The sequence below is a fragment of the Leuciscus leuciscus genome (assembly GCF_965113295.1).
Source record: "Leuciscus leuciscus genome assembly, chromosome: 8".
NCBI classification, from domain to species: domain Eukaryota; kingdom Metazoa; phylum Chordata; class Actinopteri; order Cypriniformes; family Leuciscidae; genus Leuciscus; species Leuciscus leuciscus.
In genome coordinates, this window is record NC_138732.1 from 6,039,242 (window position 1) to 6,059,370 (window position 20,129).

Below are 20,129 nucleotides of genomic sequence, written 5' to 3' on the forward strand. Positions count from 1 at the left end.
TAGGTGGTAGAAGTAATTACACATTAATGAGCACATATCATTTTGAAAGAACAAAGTGTTTTTTGCTAAAAATTACACAGTGTAGCTTTAAATATTATTATTTTCCCGTGCTTTATTTACCTGTTTACTTACCTGATCAAAGCTTTCATTTAAAAAAGACACTTCAGTGACAGTGCACTTTATTTTTTCTGCACTCTTTCAGACTCTATTTATTGATGTTGTTTTGCTTTGTATACAAGGAGGACAAAAGAGCTTGTTCAGTTCAGTGCTGTTGTTATCATAGACTACGTTTACATGCAGCCAATAACCCCTTCAAAACCGGAATATTAGCAATAACCCGGTCGCGCACGGCCATGTAAACACCGGCAAAAACCCGAATATGCTCATATCCCGGTTTTTAAAAACCCGGATATGATCCCTGGGGTACCCCTTTTCTAACCCGAATATTTGTTCATGTAAACGCGTATCGGCATATCCCCATCAAAAGGAACATTGATTTGTGTTCTGCGCATGTTCTATTCGCAAGGAATCTTGGTCTTTTGAGTAGAGACGGCGCATACAAAATCCCGCGTGCAGTATACCGGAAGTAAACAAGAAGTAGAGGTAAACATGGCGAGACGCAGCACAGCACCACACTTTTGGAGCCAGGAGGAAAGCGCAAACAAAGGCGATCGCTATCTGCCCCGAACTATTCATTATCCGCGTGCTGCTGCTGCTGTTGTTGTCTTTGGATACAGGAAGAAGAATCGGAAATGACGCATATTGCATCTTAAGGTTGTCCGTACGTCCAGACGCTAACCGTGCGGCGCCGTTTACATCGGGATATTGCCAATTGATAACAAATTCCATGTATACAGGAGTAACTCTCTCTGCTCACGCATGTAAACGGGTTATTCTGAATGTTTCAGAAACCCAAATAGTGACCTTAACCCGTCCATAACCCGAATATTGACAGCTTGTAAACGTAGTCATTGTATCAAAACAGAAGTAAAACAATAACTATCGCAATAACTTCTGCATATCAGATATCGGGTACATGCAAATAATCGGTTATAAAGCTCTAGTTGTGACTCTGAATAAATGTTTTATCATATTGAAACACACACTTACGTCCTTGTGCGGTGTCGCTCTTGGTGGTCTTCAGGTCTCTGTTGGCATCCGTGTGCAAAACCCCGAACCAGTCTTTGAGTCTGGATGCTAAACTTCTCAAATCAGCGTCACTGCAGACTAAACAAACACACAAGCACACGGTTTAAATGAGTACGTCTGTGTTCTGATGAGATATTTATCTGTCTGACACTGAACTGAGGAACGCTCATTACATTCAGGCTCTTTAAACAATATTCATTTCCTTTCGCTTTATTTATAAACGTATTTACAAAGAAACATTTATAGTCCCCGTACAGAGCGACTAAACGGAGAGAGACATTTTTTTTATTGCTCAGATGCTTCTCTTTTATGACTCAGGAGACTTAATGGAGTTCACTGGCCTGTTTCATCTGAGCATAAAGATGTTTCGGTAGGAACGATAGACTCGCTAGTTGTGACATACAGTCATAAAATGGAAGAGCTCAGAAATGAGCAAGAAAATGTTTGAGTTCGTATTGAAATCTCATCACTATCTAGGAGAAATAGTTGAGATATGAAAGAGATCTCATTTATGATTGTTCTTTTTTAAGAAGTGTATGTGTGATTGAAGCAGAAGAGAAACCTCGCCAGAATAAAATCAAGAGCTTTATTCAAAATGGTAGTTGTTTTTTTGTGTGTGTGTGTGAGAGGGTTTAAGGTAATTTCAGCAATTACATCCGCTAGAATGTGATTTTATTGCCGTCTGAAACAGAAATGTCAGTGATTTTCTCCAAAGACTGCAGGAGAAACTTCCAGGCTGAACAATCTAGTGGTTTTGACAAACATCGGAGGCATGTTAAATTAATTCTCATCTGAATCGACATTTCTGAATTTACAAGCGGGAATTGAACATTGCCGTAGGGCTGTAATTTTACACTTTTATCGTGATGAGAATGTGAGTTTTTGCCATAATTGAGGCTTGTTTCAGAGAACCGCTCTAAATGAACGACATGAATAAAATGATGTCGTTTCCTCAATATTATTTGCCACACTGTAATATAGTCATGTGACTCCCTCGTACGCCTGTGAAATAATGGCCATTTAAATGGTTTATCATGGTAGAACTACACTGCAAAAAAAAGAAGAAAAAAAAAGAAATATATTTCTTGTTTAGCCTTATTTTCCATTAAACATATCAAAACATTCTTAAATCAAGAGTCATTTACTTGAGAAGCAAAATGACTTAAGATATTAAGTCTTGCTTTCTGAAAAATATACCAAAATTTTGCAAGTTTATGCTTAAGACAAGAAAAAAATAGCAGTGGGGGCAGTTTTTTTCCAGTAAACAAGACCTAATCTAAGTTATTTTGCCTCTCAAGTAAATGTATCTTTATTTAAGAATGTTTAGATATTTGTATTGGAAAACAAATTACATTTTTTAAAGGAAGTAGGCCCTACCTCACAGACCAATCAGCGGCAAGCACCAGGCTAGACTTCTCACTTTTATTTTCAACTGCATTTGTACAAAATATGACTTTGTGTGAGATATTTCAGAACCGCAAACCCCTTTTAACTGTATATATATACACACACATAGGGGAGGGCGGGGAACAACCTAACGCGGGGCTAGTTGTAACACGCTTGTTTTAAATACTTCCGCACATGCTTGGATGACGAAACTTTGTGTATTTACTTGTTGCCATATCAACACTATATAGAAAAAAAATGTCCGCCAAATTTTTTTTTTTTGGGAAGATATCCATAGACATTTATTAAACCATAGCAAAAGTAAATTTCTAACTTAAGTTAATTTTTCATCTCTATTTTTTGTGTTTATTTAAAATAAGACAAATCTTATATTATTCAAATCTCCAAGATGTTATTTAACAGTTGAGACAGTTCTTTAATGCTTCGCTAACTAGCAGAAGACACTAGCAGGGTTTAAACCCCAGTTGTGCAGGCGGGGGCATGTTGTCACACTGCGTTACAATGTGCCCCTATTAGAAATATGCTATTATATTCTATACTTTTATTCATTTTATTGAGAAAACGTGAGAAAAAGGTGAATAAAGACTGAGAGTCAATGTTCAGAAATTACTAACTATTTATTTGTTTTGAACTATGTTGTATAGCTGTGTTTCCTGTGTTCGTAGTCCAAACACAAAAATGAGTTTATATTTAATTATTACAAATTGGCATTATTTTATATGAAAACGTTTTTTAATTGTATTTTATTTAGAAAATATTTTAGTTTGTCTTGTATATTTTTTTTTATTAGATCGGATAACATTTTAAGCTGTCATATGTTATGTTACAATGTGCCCCCTCACATGTTACAATGTACCCCGCCTATGGGGCATGTTGTCACATTTCACTTCCATTCTTTCGGGGTACATCAAGAAAAAAGTATATACTGTATTAATAAAACAAAAACACATAATTGTACTAGACATGTGGGAAAAAATAAATACTCTGAACCATAAGTAGATTTACACAAACTGAGAAAGTCAAAAAGCGTTACTTTGTGCCCCGCTCTCCCCTACACACACATATGGTTAGAAATAAAAGATGGTTAGTAAGCCATCACAAGATGCAAGGAGGTTTTCTTTTAAAATATATAAAAATGCACAAAAATAAATCCATGTAAATGCATTTATTTAACAGGGCACCTTTCATCTTAAGCTGAAGAGACAGCTCTATTGACGGCAATGCAAGCGATTTAGTTTTTGTTGCAAAGTCTTGTTTTTGGTCTATATTCAATCTTACAGCACTATAACACTCTCTCTCTCACACACACACACACACACACACACACACACACACACACACACACACACACACACACACACACACACACACACACACACACACACACACACACACACACACACACACACACACACACACACACACACACACACACACACACACACACAATATCCCCTATATAATCCTGCATGTGTCTCTATCTGAAAGTGTTGGATTATTTTGGTAGTTGTGTGAATCACACTTCTCTAGCAAGAAGCAGATAACACAGCAGTGTAATTCCTCTATTCTACTGGAGGAAGGCAGATATATCTGTGCTATGATACATCACATCTGTGTGTGTGTGTTTGTGTTCTGTATTGCAATCATAACTCTGGTTTACACTATTCATAAAGCAGCAGAAACAGAAACACGCACTGCCAGTAGGGAGGATTATGGAGATTACCTTCAGCATGTGTCTCTCTCTATGTGTCCAGTAAATACGGTGGACTGGGAAAAACATTAATAAAGCTTTGAAACTGGTGACACAGCCGTCGCAGTAAATCTAAGAAACCTCTGAGAAGAAAATCAAAAAGTGTGGCATAAATGTAGGCCGCAACTAACAGCTATTTCGGATAATCATTAAATATGTAGATTTTTTTCTCTGAATAATATTTCACCACTCTTCCATAGATCTTCAAACAATGTGCAAACTGAAGTATATAATGTGTTTGCTAAGTTTTATATATGTTTAAAATATAAAAGTCTAAATATAAAGGGTATAAAATTAAATTAAATTAAAATAAAGTCACTTAGAAAACATATGTAATGAATGAATAATATAATATAATATAATATAATATAATATAATATAATATAATATAATATAGTATAATATAATATAATATAATATAATATAATATAATATAATATAATATAATATATCCAGCATTCCCATGACCCTACATAGGACAAGCAGTTTGTAAAATAAATAATACAGTGGTGTGAAAAAGTGTTTGCCCCCTTGGTAAATATGATCAAATATGGCTGTAAAAAATAAATCTGCATTTTTAATCCTTTTGATATTTTATTTTAAAAATGTGAAAAAATCTAACCTTTCATTGAAGTAAAATAATTGAAAGTGGGGGGAAAATCACATTATCAAATAAATGTTTTTCTCCAAAACACGTTGGGAACAATTGTTTGCCCCCTTTTATTAAATACTTTTTGCAACCTCTTTTTTCCAAGATAACAGCTCTGAGTTTTCTCCTATAATGCCTGATGAGTTTGGAGAACACCTGACGAGAGATCAGAGACCATTCCTCCATACAGAATCTCTCCATCCTGTTCTCCGTTATAAGATGTCTAGAACAGGCTGTCAGGTTTAGATTTTTTATCTGTTGGTTTTTCGCTTCCTTGCCACTGTTGCCTTTGGCTTGCTCAGTTGGGGATATTTTGGGGATATTTAATTTAATTTTAGCAATCAATAAATTCCTCTTGAAACAAACTGGGTTGTATTATTTTAATTTAATACTGTGAAGCTGCTTTGATACAATCTGTATTGTGAAAAGCGCTATACAAATAAACTTGACTTGACTTGACTATTTGATCGAATCCGTGATGCCATGTATCTGAACAAGATGTCCAGGACCTCTGGCAGAAAATGAGGCCCACAGCATTAAAGATACAGCAGAGTATTTCATTTTACACATGGGGTACTTTTTTATCCCTGTGTGCACCAAACCCATCTTAAGTGTTTGCTGCCAAAAAAGCTAATGTTTTTGTTTCATCTGACCATAGAACATCTGAAAAGTAATGGACACTACTGGAACTTCAAACAGGACGGGTTCTATGGTAAGAACCATAGAACCAAGTGTAAAATGAAATACTCTGCTGTATCTTTAATGCTGTGGGCCTCATTTTCTGCCAGAGGTCCTGGACATCTTGTTCAGATACACATGGCATCACGGATTCGATCAAATACCAACAGATTAAAAATCTAAACCTGACAGCCTGTTCTAGACATCTTATAACGGAGAACAGGATGGAGAGATTCTGTATGGAGGAATGGTCTCTGATCTCTCGTCAGGTGTTCTCCAAACTCATCAGGCATTATAGGAGAAAACTCAGAGCTGTTATCTTGGAAAAAAGAGGTTGCAAAAAGTATTTAATAAAAGGGGGCAAACAATTGTTCCCAACGTGTTTTGGAGAAAAACATTTATTTGATAATGTGGTTTTCCCCCCACTTTCAATTATTTTACTTCAATGAAAGGTTCGATTTTTTCACATTTTTTAAATAAAATATCAAAAGGATTAAAAATGCAGATTTATTTTTTACAGCCATATTTGATCATATTTACCAAGGGGGCAAACACTTTTTCACACCACTGTAAATAATAAATAAATAATAAAATCACCACAACCCTACATGAGACAAGTGGTTTAAAATAAAATAAAATAAAATTCCCATGACCCTATGTAGGACAAGCAGTTTGGAAATGAAGGAGAGGGAAGTGCAGTAAAGGGTTTGATGGCAAAGGAAAGCATCATAAAACACACACACACACACACACACACACACACACACACACACACACACACACACACACACACACACACACACACACACACACACACACACACACACACACGTAAATGTGCCATTACGAAAAGGACCTCAGTGAAATCATCTTCAAATATTATCATATAGGCTACTTACACAGAACAAGTGTATGTTCAACTTCAGTATAAAAGTGGAAGCCAGCAGGAGTCAAACTGAAGTGTGTGTGTTGGTTAAAGTGCAATAATTCAGCTGAATTGTATTGTTATAGTTTTGTGACAGAAACATGTCACTTCTATTTTCACTAACATCAGCGCAAACCTGCAAACTCAAAATTGGTGAGTGTCAGGAGGGAAATGGCTTTTCAGAATAAGCCACCTGACTGATAGAAACTGATAACACACACACACACACACACACACACACACACACACACACACACACACACACACACACACACACACACACACACACACACACACACACACACACACACACACACACACACACACACACACACACACACACACACTCACTGGCTGTCCTTGTTCCTCAGATAAATACCCAGATCTGAGAGCAGAGAAAAAGAAATTCAAATCTAGAAATTGAATTGTGTGTGTGTGTGTGTGTGTGTGTGTGTGTGTGTGTGTGTGTGTGTGTGTGTGTGTGTGTGTGTGTGTGTGTGAGCAAGAGACGGGAAACACAAACACGCAATTCATCTTCTTCGATGGTCAGATTGTCTTTCAGATCAACTATCGTCATACTAGAGCAACAGTTTAATGAAAACAAACTTTATTAGTTGTTCATAAAGCAAAACATAAAGCCTGTTATCGCATGGACTGCAAACCCTTTTTACTGTAAATAGTGAGACAAGCAGAAGAAATAATGACTTTAAACAGCCTTTTGCTGGAAATACCCTCAAACAAATGTGTGTTTCAGTTTCTGGTGTGAAAAGATGGAATTTTCTAGAAAATGATCTAAAATGTTGTTCAAATATTCTTCAATTTAAATACAAGTATAAACAGAAGATACTTAACAAAGATTAATGTGAAATTTGTTAAAATTATAACAACAATGTCAACGGTCTCGTCGTTGTTTTCGTTACAAGAGTTGTCATCGTATTATTTTTGTTTTTGTTTGTTTAGTATTGTGTAAGCAGAATTAATAATAAAAAAATAAAATAAAATTGAAAGTAGATTACTTCTGGTCTGGGCTATTTTGTTATTTTTTTGCCGTTGTTATTTTTTGTTATGTTGGTGAGGCCATCTAATTTGTAACTTTCTTAATATAAGAATGGGGTGGGAGTTCATAAGATTATTTTTTTTCTTCATCCTACTCCTGTTCTTTTTGTCATGGAATGTATTTTTGTTGTGTTTGTTGGATTGTTGTTGTGGCATTTCGTGTTGCATTACCATGAAAAAAGAATATATAAATGAAATGAAATGAAATAAACTAAAGTTAAAAGTAAAGTTACTTAACAACAGAATAACATCTCTTTAAATGTTAAATATTTGACTCTATCAGCACCTTTCTGAGGTTTGTTACCACAGTAACTCAATACAGTAACTCAGCATGTTAAACAGCATGTTCTCTCGACTGTAATGTCGGGAACCCGCTCGCGATCACTGGACTGATGAGAGAAACTACAGTGGAAACTCTATATCACTGCATTAACTAGTTCTTTATAGGGACTAATGAGGGAGAAATCACACTGTGTTTGACATTTAAAGTTACACTGATTTCCATATCTATAGCACAATGTAAAAACTCAGTTAATCAAGCAGCTTAACAATAAAGCCTTCATTTCTAAGGCGTCTAAATGATCAACATGATCAAAACTTTATTGATATTCCTGTTGTACTGGTTTAGTGATGGTTTATACCTTTAGGAAAGGCCTTTTAGTTTAATAGTAAAAACGTCAGGTCGTGGTTTATGTGTCTTTATGTGCTGTGAAATCTTTTTTTATTTATTTTTTTTACGTTTTTTATAAAGTAAATGTTTTTTATAAAGATTTTTATAAAGTAAATGTAAAAAATAACATATATTATTAGTAATATTTCAAGATGAGCACTTACTGGACTGAAGCAACTTTGGTTTGCTTGATTATCCATACATAATTTTTATGCATGGTGTAACATTTGATATATTCAGTGTATTTGCTGAAAAAAATCATGTTAAAATGTTAGTATTAAATATGATGCATCAGGTTTTTTTAAGGAAGGTTTATTTGTTCATCTCTCAATCATCATTATATTGCATTGCATTATACGCTTTAAACCAACAGAGCTTTAATCATAAAACTAAGCATTTAAATATCACCTTAATAAGAGATTATTGGCAGATATAGAGTGACGACTGATATTTATATGCATAAAATGTAAGTAGTCTGTTATACTGTGATAAAGATCTCATTGATTTACATTACAAGCTATCATAATTTCATCTTGTTTTGCTCATTTAAATATCAACAGCTGCAACAAATTGCATATATTTGCTGTTTTGGCCTTAAAAAAAAAAAAAAAAAAAAAAAAAATCCACCACATTCTCACTTTATCAGACTATATGAGCCATGCAAGCCTGATGTTTCAAATATGACACTCAACAAAGACAAATGCAAACTTTTTTTCTGACTTTGAATTTGTTTAAAGGTTTATTAACTGTTCCATTATTAAAAAATTAGATTTTTGATGTCAGATGTCAGTCTTTCCAGGGTGTTAAAGAGAAAACCTGGAGATGTTTCTATAGTCCTCTGTTTGATTGACAGGTGGGTTTTTGGTTGCTGTAATTAAAGGACTCAGCCGTCAGGCTCCGATTGTTCGAGAGGACATCTGTACATACGGTGTGAACGATAACTGCTGACTCTCATCATGCGGGACAGTCGTTCCTCCGTCTCCAGCGCTCGCCTTTAAAGATAAACGCTAACAGCAGCAGTCGCCTGCCTTTCACACACACTCTGCTCCGGACGAGATGATGAACGCATTTAATTCAGACAGACGTAGATATTAGTAATTCCCTACAGAAAATCGTCTCTCAGAATGATTAACAGCAGGGGGACGAGATTACACACAGAAGCGCTTCTGCCGCTGTCTCAGCAGTAATGACATCAGATCTACTGATGCCTCATATAGAGCGCGCCAGATAGATTATCACATTTAATCAAAGGAATAGATCACACATTAATGAAAAAATGTCACTGTTCACACACCATACAATGAAAGTGCATGGTGACCAAAGCTGTTAAGCCAAAAAAACATAAAAAAAGAATCATAAAAGTGTCACAACAGTAGTTCATGTGACTTTGTGAGGAACAGACCCAAATTAAACTGACTAAACTGAAAAATACTGGAGTAGGATTTACTTTAAAAAAAAGCTATGAAACAATTTTCACTCAGTAACAAAAATAACTAATTTCACATAAATGGCAACGCATTAATTTCATCATGCAAAAAAAAAAAGAAAAAAAAAAGACTTAGATATTATTTTCTTGTAAAATGCACTACAAAAATCTTTGTTTTATTTGCAAAATCGAAAAATCATTTGTGCAGTGTATTCGCTGGAAATCTTAGTTTGCTTATGTGATTTTCACTTATAATGACTTAAATTTGTATTTGTTCCTCCCACAATAGTCTCTTGGAGTACAACACACACTTTTATGATACTTTTATGGAGCTTTCTGTCATTTTAGAGCTCATCAGCATACATCTCCATTTGTTTTTCAAGCAAGAAATGAGTCCTAACAGGTTTGGAACGAGGTGCTAGTCTGTCTCTGAGCTGATCTTGCATTTAAGTGTTTCAAAAATATATTTATTTTAATCCACACACACACACACACACACACACACACACACACACACACACACACACACACACACACACACACACACACACACACACACACACACACACACTGTAATGTAATGTAATGTTATCATATGATATTATCACTATGCGCTTAAATTAGATCAACGTGCTTTCAGTGTCAGCAGTGAATCATGTTTAATAAGAGCTTTCAGATGAGTAAATGTGGAGGTGTTAAAGTTAACAGTTGTAATTTCCACAGCAAGAGGTCGCATATTCAAAACAATAAGAAAGGTGTAGCTTGATGATGCTGTGAAGGAGCGGGTAATGATGGGAGTTGTCATCTTAACCTCCGCTGCCGACGGAAATCATGTTCATGGATGACGTAATGAAATAAAGTTTTATAACCGCTACGTTTGATCACATGATTTTATGTCATTCTGATGAATTAGCTGCAAGTAACGTAATGTTTAATGCTAAATTACTACTCATACGTGTAACTTTATTTGTTGAATTAAATGGTGGGGTAAAACGCAGCGCAGTTTTAGGTGTACACAAAACAATCATACTAAAAGTACATTTGCAAAAAAAAGGATGAGTTACTATTTATGTATTACATTGTATTTACTTACACTGCCATAGACTTGTAAACCAGACCAGTTTTAGGAAATGCCACATCGATATTGATCCTAGTTTTATTTCTCCTCTCGTTCAAAACTCGGCTTGGGTCATTTGTATGTTTATGTTTCTTGGAGTTATGTTTGGCGACAGACCCTGATGAAAGCGATAACGAATAATTGCGGTCCATGACGACTGTGAGAAACAAGACACTACTACTACTACTTCCAATGAAAATGAAAATGATTATCATTTTATGAATGAATGGCTTGTTCTAACTGTTGCTGGTCTTCGTCAACAACACGCGCTTTTGCACCCCCTGCTGGTGAGGTCGACTAACAGCAGATGGAGAGTATGCTGCTCGGTAATCTACTGCTTTTCCTGCAGTTCCTGGATGTCTATGTTGAATTTACTGTCGAATTTGAACCACTGAATTTGTGGAAGCGAATTTGCAAAGCGAAATAAAATGGACCGAAAAATGCCTGTTGAATATTATAGGTTGTATTTTTAAACAGTTTGAATATTTTGGAAGTGAAATATGAAAGGTGAATATGGATTATTGAATTTTTAATAATGAAAATGTGTTTGAAATGTTTTTAATTGAAATATTCACAGCTTAAATATTCAACCATCTTAAATTTCAGCCAATAAAATGCAAGCATGGTTAATGTAATGCCTATTTTTTTTCAAGTAGTGCAATTCAACAGGCTTTTTATTTCAAAAACATTTGACATTATTTTTCTTCCATAAGTGTCTCTTATTTTCCTGTAAAGAACCACGATTGTCCCACATTTTCCTTTTCTGAAGTTGGCAACCCTGTCCACGTTATCCTCGGTTTCTGCTTTTTCTGTCGTAGAAATCATAAAATTCTAAAACAAATTTTAAGGTCACACAAAAAAGTCACATTACACACAAACCATAGTTCAAAATAATAGCATTTCTCTGAAATAGAAAGCTTTTGTAACATTACACACTATATTTTAAAGAAATTAAAGAAAGTAATAGCATATTTTTCCCTCAGGAAGATTTCATGTTCTCTTGCATTGGCTGGATGGATGTTGGACTCATGAACAATAATCACGTTGTTTGAATTCACCAAAACTGATTTGCCGAAATCAAAACCCGACCGGACAGTGAAAGGGATTTGCCGTTAGCGCGAGTCTCCGGATCGAACCGGGAGCGACCAAACAGCAGAGGATCTGTTCGCAAATCAAACAATAATTTGTTCCAAAAGAATAATTAATTCTCAATTTAGAGTTTGTTATTGGTATGGTCTGATGCGCGTGAGTGTGGGCTGTGATTGGATGATGCGGTGTCGTGATCATTCTCAAGTGTCGTGTTGCTGTTGTATCAGTCAGTGGTTAGTTCAGCGTAGCAGTCTATTTAATCGGGACAAGGGAGGTCCTGTACGGGACAAATAAATTAGACCCAAAATACGGGACGTCCCGGCTAATTCGGGACAGTTGGCAACCCTAAACGTGGACATGATGCCATTAACAGGTGACACAATGAGAAGAGACATTACACTGGTTTAAATTGCAAATTTCTCTGGATTTAAACATTTGGGATAATGTAAGTACACAAGAGAACAAAATATAACTAGTGCTAGTGGTTTTTGTGTATTTTAATGCAAAAATCCTACATATTGTGCCTTTAAAAAAGTTTTAAAAGCATACTGAGACTTCTGCTCTCTAAAGAGGCTAAACGAACATGATTTCGTCTTGTTTAATTAGGAAAAAACAGGCCAACAGATCGCAGACTAAACATTTGCATAAACCCAGAGAGAGAGAGAGAGAGGATGAGATGCTTTAAAACTTATAATTAGCGATCTCGACGACTCAACCCTGAAGAGTTCACATGTTCTGTGCCTTTATTCAACATCATTTGCTCTGAGAAAATCAATACGAAATGGAGAGAAAGCAACCGTAAAACTAAATAACATTAGATGAATATAGTCCATCCAAAATTACAAAGAAATGAACTCGGCCGCATGTCGTTCCAAACATGTTTGACTTTCTTTATGCAACACACTGATCTGTACCATGCAATGAAAACATACAGTGACGAGGGATGATCAAAGAAGTGTATAAATAAAAAACGTATAATAACAGCCGTGAAGAACGGACTGAAATTCTCTTAAAATCTCATTTGTATGTGCATGTTCAGTTAATACACACTACAGGTTTGACGTCAGTAGTTGACATAAGTTGTTGCATCTCAACAGTCCAAGTTTGTATGTTTTAGGGTTAGGGTTAGGGGGGGCTAGGGTTAGGGTTAGGGTTACCTAACCCTAACTGAACAAAACTGGTATTTGAGAGAAAAATGATGCTATTATACTGTCATTGATGTACTATTATAGTTTTTGTTATTATAAAGTTAGATTTATAGAGGACTGTTATATATAATAGATAATTTTCTGTTTTAATTTTAATATTAAAGTTTTGATCATTTTTTATTTTTTTTATTTTGTATTAATTCTGTTCAATACGTCTATGTAGTCTAAATTACATTTTGGTGTGTTTTTGTCCTTTTTTAAAGTCTCTGGTCACTGTTTACATCCACAGTCTCTGTACTCTTGTTCAGCTGATGGTCAAACTCCAGCAGACGACTCGAACAAAAGCTTGTATTGCTGAAAAAATTTGACAGATGGTAGAGGCAACGGTTTCCATGGCTGCATCTTTTTGTCACTGTACTGTTGTTAAGGTAACAGGTGCAAAACACAGGTTACGCAACACAGGTAGATGATCTTAAAGGTCAAAGGGCATCCTGGGGTTAAATTCCTGCTGCTACTCATCTGAATGCAATCATGTCCCCATATGGCGTTATAAGCGTGCACACACACACACACAGAGTAAGAGAAAGAGCCTGTACGCGTCCCCTAGGAGTACGAGAGGTGACAGAAGTGGATGTGCGAACACAATACTGAGTTTTGCTGTCCATTTAATTCTACCCTACCTTAAAATGACATTAAAAAAGAGCATGTATGGCGTAAAAGGTCAAATACCTGACATCTAATCAAATTACATCATCTTTCGCGGTCAAAACGGACTGTATCCACACAAGATATATATATGTACTAATTGGCTTCATCACTCTCTCCTCTCCACCAATAAGCTGATGTGTGTTGGGTGTTCTGGCGCAATATGGCTGCCGTCGCATCATCATCCAGGTGATGCTGCACATTGGTGGTGATTGAGGAGATTCCCCCCTTCAATGTAAAACGCTTTGAGTACAGAGAAAAGCGCTATATAAATGTAATGAATTATTATCATTATTAGCAAATCCCGCTACATTACTGCCGTTCTCAACAATGCACCTTTGTAAAAGTGGGGATTTAGCACACAGACTGTGCATAGAGATCCATTTGAGACTCAAACTCTCTTCGATACTAAAATATACCCTGTGTGAGTTCTTGTTTTTAATGTTGAGAATATGAGCAAGAATGCAATTTTCTCCAAAACAAGCAACAGGGTAGAAACACAGGGAAACAAGGAAAGGTCAAAACACAGGTGACGAGAGAGTGCTAAGAAATGCAGTGACACATACAAGACTTTGCAGAGAATGACTTAATAAACAGGGCTTAAATAGACCGAGTTAACAAGGGTAATGACACACAGGTGGAAGTAATCAAACAATAATGAGTCCAGGCAATGGGTCATGGGTAGTGTAGTTCATGATGGGAAAGGAGACGGGAGGAGTGCCCTCTAGTGGAAATCAAGGGCACTCCAGCTGGTGGATGTAACATCAACAAACAAAAGGGTAATATTAAGTGATGTAAAAAATGCACTGGAAAATCGATTAAAGGGTGCAAATATTATCTCTTAATGGAAAAGGTGTTAAATGCCTCAGAGGGTATGTCTCTGTAAAACGTTCTCAGTGGTTTCACCCAAGATTCGGATATCATACTGTAATTACAGTCAAAGTCTCTCTTTCTCACTCACTTCCAGAGGAGATGTTGTAAGAAGCTGCATAAACCCATTAAACTTATTTTTGCAGTTTTCAGGTTGTGGCAAAATACTACATAAACTAAAATGAACAAAAATATTAAAAACTGTTTAATTTAATTAGCCTAAAGAGGCTAAATTTGATCTCTAACCACTGTTTGGCCCACACTCTTACACTTTACATTATACCAAAAAAAAAAAAAAAAATAAAAAAAAAAATACACAAATGGAATAGATAAACTACAATATTACCAAAAAGAATAAAAGGAATTTATAATTTAAAACATTTAATAGTCAAATCTGTTTGATCTGTTGTATATTTTCAAATGTCTGATCAGGCGTGAATACTTGAAACATCATTACGCAATCAGAATAAATAAATAAGTAAGTAAGTAAATAAATAAAAAGTTTGGGGTCAATATGATTTTTTTATGTTTTGAAAGAAGTCTCCTATGCTCACCGAGGCTGCATTCATTTGATAAAAAATACAATAAAATAGTAATATTGTGAAATATTATTACTATGTAAAATAAATGTTTTATTGTAATATATTTATATATATATATATATATATAATTTATTCCTGTGATGCAAAGCTGAATTTTCAGAATTCATACTAATATGCTGATTTGCTGCTCAAGAAAGAAGATTATTTTCAGTGTTGAAAACAGTTGTGCTGCTTCATATTTTTGTGGAAACTGTAATCTACTTTTTTCAGGATTATTTTATAAATAGAAAGTTCAAAAGTACAGCCTTTATTTGAAAAAGAAATATTTGGTTACATTATAAATCTCTTTACTGTCACTTTTAATCAATTTAAAGGTGCATTGTGTAATATTTAGGAGGATTTGTAGACAGAAATGCAGTATAATATACATAACTATGTTTTCAGTGGTGTATAAAGACCTTGCATAATGAACCGTTATGTTTTTATTACCTTAGAATGAGCATTTCTATCTACACACAGTGTGGGTCCCCTTACATTGAAATAGCCATTTTGCACCGACATGTTTCTATAGTGGCCCTAAACGGACAAACTACTACAGAGCATGTTTCGTCACTATGTTGTTCTTCGTGCAAAAAAGCTAGCTAAAGTCAGCGAATAAAACACTGACACAATGATGATCAAGTAACAATCATATTCGCAATAACATATCGTTTTAATGAATAATTAAGTAAACATAATTTCTTAATTTATCTTTGTAAAGAAACCTCATTGCTTAACTGGCTACTCTCTGCTGTCTCAGACGACGACATCTTTTCCTGTCGGCCACCGTAACTTTTGTTGGTTGTAATTCGCAACCTCACCACTAGATGTCACCACTAAAAATCACACACTGCACCTTTAATGCAAAAAAAAAAAAAAAACCTTGAAAAAACTTATGCCAAATATACATAGAAACCTAAAAAAGTCCAGTTTTTTATGGTATAATGCAATTTTTTTTACACATTTTTTTACTGCATTGAAACTTGCATTAATAACTTGCATTATTTTCTCTGAGTTACAACAGTATTATTTTACTGGTGACACTGTTTTGCTGACATCCTCATCTTTCTCTTGTGTGTATTCTGGTAATCAGATAACATAACCTTAATATTAATTACTATACTGAGTTTCATACAACATTTTGAAAGTCCCTCCGGTAGATACGGTCTTCAGTTCCCCAAACTTTGAGCAAGGTTCTCCTACAGACAGATGGCAGAGTTAATTTTCTCTTATCGCTCTTATAAGGCTTCGACATACCGCTGCAGAGATTTAATTCCTGATGGAGGTCCATCATTCTGGCATATTTGCGTTTCTGTGCCTGGAGCTCTGCTTAATTAAAATGAAACTGGGAATCTGGTTAAAAAGAATTAATCTCTTTAACCGAACAGTTTCTGTAAATGCAAATCAAGAGCGCGAGTATGTGCGTGTGCATCCTGGGTAGGAAGCATATGTTGAGTGGGTGTTGTCAATGATTCAAAAAAGCTCTTTCTCGAGGCTCAGGAACTCATCCAGACTCTGAAACAGGAGCAGGAGGAGTGTGTGAACGTGTAGAGGACTGTGTGCTCGTGCTGCTCGCAGCTGGTGGGTGGCCAGTGGAGGAACAGGAATGGTTCAGAGAGCGAAGAACTCGAGAAAAACCCAGATCTTCATCGATTCATCTTCTGCCAGAGTGAAGGATTATGGGTGTTTCACGATGGAACACAGATCAGCAGGTTGGAGAAGACAAGTGGATCAAACAGAGAAGCTCAACCGCAAACAAGCACCAACACATTAACCAACTCAAACTCTTTTAAACTTAAACTATTCCTGAGCTAAAACGTCTTTAAACTCAGAACGTGATTTCTGCACTTTAGAAAATGAATCGATTTTCATGAGCCAAGAAATCCATGCGGTCTCCCAAAAGCCCCAATGCATTCATTACCAAGTTTTCCCTCTCCCAAGGTTTTTTTCCTCCATTCTGTCACCCTGATGGAGTTTTGGTTCCTTGCCACTGGTGCCTTGGCTTTTGGCTTGCTTAGTTGTGGACATTTAATATCCAACAATATTATTGATCTGCCTTACTTCAGGTGGATGATGATGACACAATTTTCTTCTAGAAACAAACTTTGTTGTGTTATTTTCATGTCATCACTGTGAAGCTGCTTTGATACAATCTGTCCTGTAAAAAGTGCTATATAAATAAAGGTGAGTTGACTTTCCTATAAGCTTATATTTCAATTTATTATGTGCAATTAATATAATATTATGATGTTTGGAAGACAATTATTTCTTGTTCCTGTATAGCTTAACTACCAAACAAACCCATGCACACAAGTGCAAACTCTTTAGAAAGACATATTCTTAATATTTCATCAGCTGAACGATTGATATCAAGATATGTAGAAGAACAACTCATGATTTATTCAATTCCTACTTGGAAATAAGGGGCTGATGATCTGAACAGAATAAAAATAACACACACACACACACACACACACACACACACACACACACACACACACACACACACACACACACACACACACACACACACACACACACACACACACACACACACACACACACACACACACACACACACACACACACACACACACAATATTACTGCCCAGTGATATATAAAAAACTTTACCTGTATACCACAGTGTTCTCACATAAAGCAATATATAGTACTATATAGCTAATCTCAGCTGTGTGTTTGTTTATATCATCACAAAGATTTTAACTTTATTGCCACAAGACTTATATATAAAGTTGGATATATATTACAACTTTTTCCACATACATTCAGTGCACTCATGTAAAGCAATACATACTATATAACAAATCTTCACTGCCTGGTTTTTTATTTCATTGCAAAGTGTAACTATATTATCGCCCAGCTCTTTATAATAAAGACAGTATGTATCTGCATACATACTGAATACTCACAAAGGGTGTTGCATATTAAATCGCAAATCTCAACTGCTTGATTGTTTATACTAGGCATATAGGTTTATATGTAGGCAGCGAGTAAAGGCTGTAAATATGGAGAGAACACCGCGATGGACAATCTGAAAAATCTTCGTGTTTATAGTCAACATTTTAAACTGGATGACCATCAACACAGTGTTTTATGCCAAACGGTCAGTTCCACCCAACTCCCCGAAGCAAAACGCCATCGCATACACGTATGAAAGCTATTGCCATGGTTTTCATTTTTTTTTACCATTATGCTGTTTAAGGCGAGACACTACAGGTGAATAGGGTAAACATTTTAACTAGCAGATATCACCATGAAACTTTCCCAGTTGATTACCTACATTAAGATGAGAAAAAAAAATGTATTACAAGTTTTCTGTAATTTAATGTTTAAATATGCAAATTAGGCAATATCTAATAAATATGCGCTAATTTGTATATATTTGAAAAAACGAAATCTGAGTATTGGATAAAGCCAGGTTAAAAATTATTTTTTCATTGTGTTCACATATTAGATGGGGAAAAAATTACAGAGGGATTTATGGATATCTACTTTAGTTATCCTGTAAATCAGAATATACTGTCAATAGCCTTAAAAAAAAAATTTTCGCCATGTTTTGGGGAATAAAATGTTATATAAATCCCTCTGTAAATGTCTTCATAATATAACTAGGTACAAGACTGGAAAGTGTGGTGTATAAAGATGCTACTGAAGTGGAGATTTCCAACTTGGAGTATGAGAGAAAAGTAATTTTGAGAAAACGGGCTTTAAAGATTTATCATCAGCCAATGAGATTGCGCATTCAGCCCTTTTACTTTCACAATTGGTTGCTGATAAAAAAGAAAAAAATTATGATTTGGATCCGACAGCATTGTACAGTGAAGAGAGAGCTTTCCAGCGGTGCCTGTGATGACAGAGAGCAGACAGAGATCACGGATCGGCGGGATGATTTACAACGACAACTTTTGTTGAATTTAGGAGAAATCTACTGACGCAAACAGACAAAGTGTAGTAAAATAAAGACCTAAATGTGTATTTCTGACTTTTTTTCACCACAAGTCTGAAAGAAGACATGTTATTGAATAGCCTGGGAAAACCCAGACAACTTCCGGCAAATTTAGATTTGCTCTGCAAGTAAGTCTGGCAAAGAGCTCATTCAAGGCCATTTCCATGCCGTGGAAATCGCGGCACCAATCAGAAACGTTGAGGCGGGCTTTACACAATGACGATCGCTCTGATTGGTTTTAGGTCTAGCCTATCCAATTGTGCCCAGAGGCATTTGAGCGACGTCCACTCCGTTGGTGAAGCGCACCAACTTTTAAATGCAGCATTATTATATTCAAATTGCAAACACATGAGGACAGTCTCCATGAAAGACCCACTGGCAGATGAACATGCTACTACATTTCTCTCCGAAACGGTAGGAAATTAAATTAGATTTAATAGAGGATTTTAACTGTGACAAGATGATTGACAGGGCAGTTTACGTGACAGGATGCACGCGACAGATCCGTCCGATAAAGATGATGAAGTAGTATGTCCAAAAGTTGCCTACTTTTTTGCTACACATTCAAAAGTAAATACCTTTTCTTCACAAAAAGAGTACTTTTATGGCGTAGTGTAACTTAGGCGAATTGGGACGCAGCATATGGCTTTACACATGACGATCGCTCTGATTGGTTTTTGGAGTTTTAGGTCTATCCAATTGCGCCGAGAGGCATTTGAGCGACGTCCGTTGGTGACGCCCCTTTGGAAATGATTTGTCTATGGAGCTTTGCCAGACCATAACTCAGTTACTACTGAGAATGGTCTGGTTTTAACCAGGCTAGTTATTGAAGACAAATATCCCAAAATCTCAAAATTGACCAGTAAAAAAAACAACGATGTTTTTGCCTGCCGTGTCTCGCCTTAAAGAGTAGACAAAATATGATACACGTTTCAGAGACA

The 20,129-nt window shown here is 35.7% G+C and overlaps 1 protein-coding gene across 1 annotated transcript in view; it reads right to left on the bottom strand.

Annotated features, from left to right (window-relative positions):
- spock1 (SPARC (osteonectin), cwcv and kazal like domains proteoglycan 1) overlaps positions 1-20,129 on the bottom strand; it is a 239,118-nt gene that overhangs the window by 4,906 nt on the left and 214,083 nt on the right. The window contains exon 7 of the mRNA XM_082177077.1: positions 1,111-1,227. Within this exon, the coding sequence (XP_082033203.1) occupies positions 1,111-1,227 (117 nt within the window). The remainder of the gene's footprint in view (positions 1-1,110; positions 1,228-20,129) is intronic.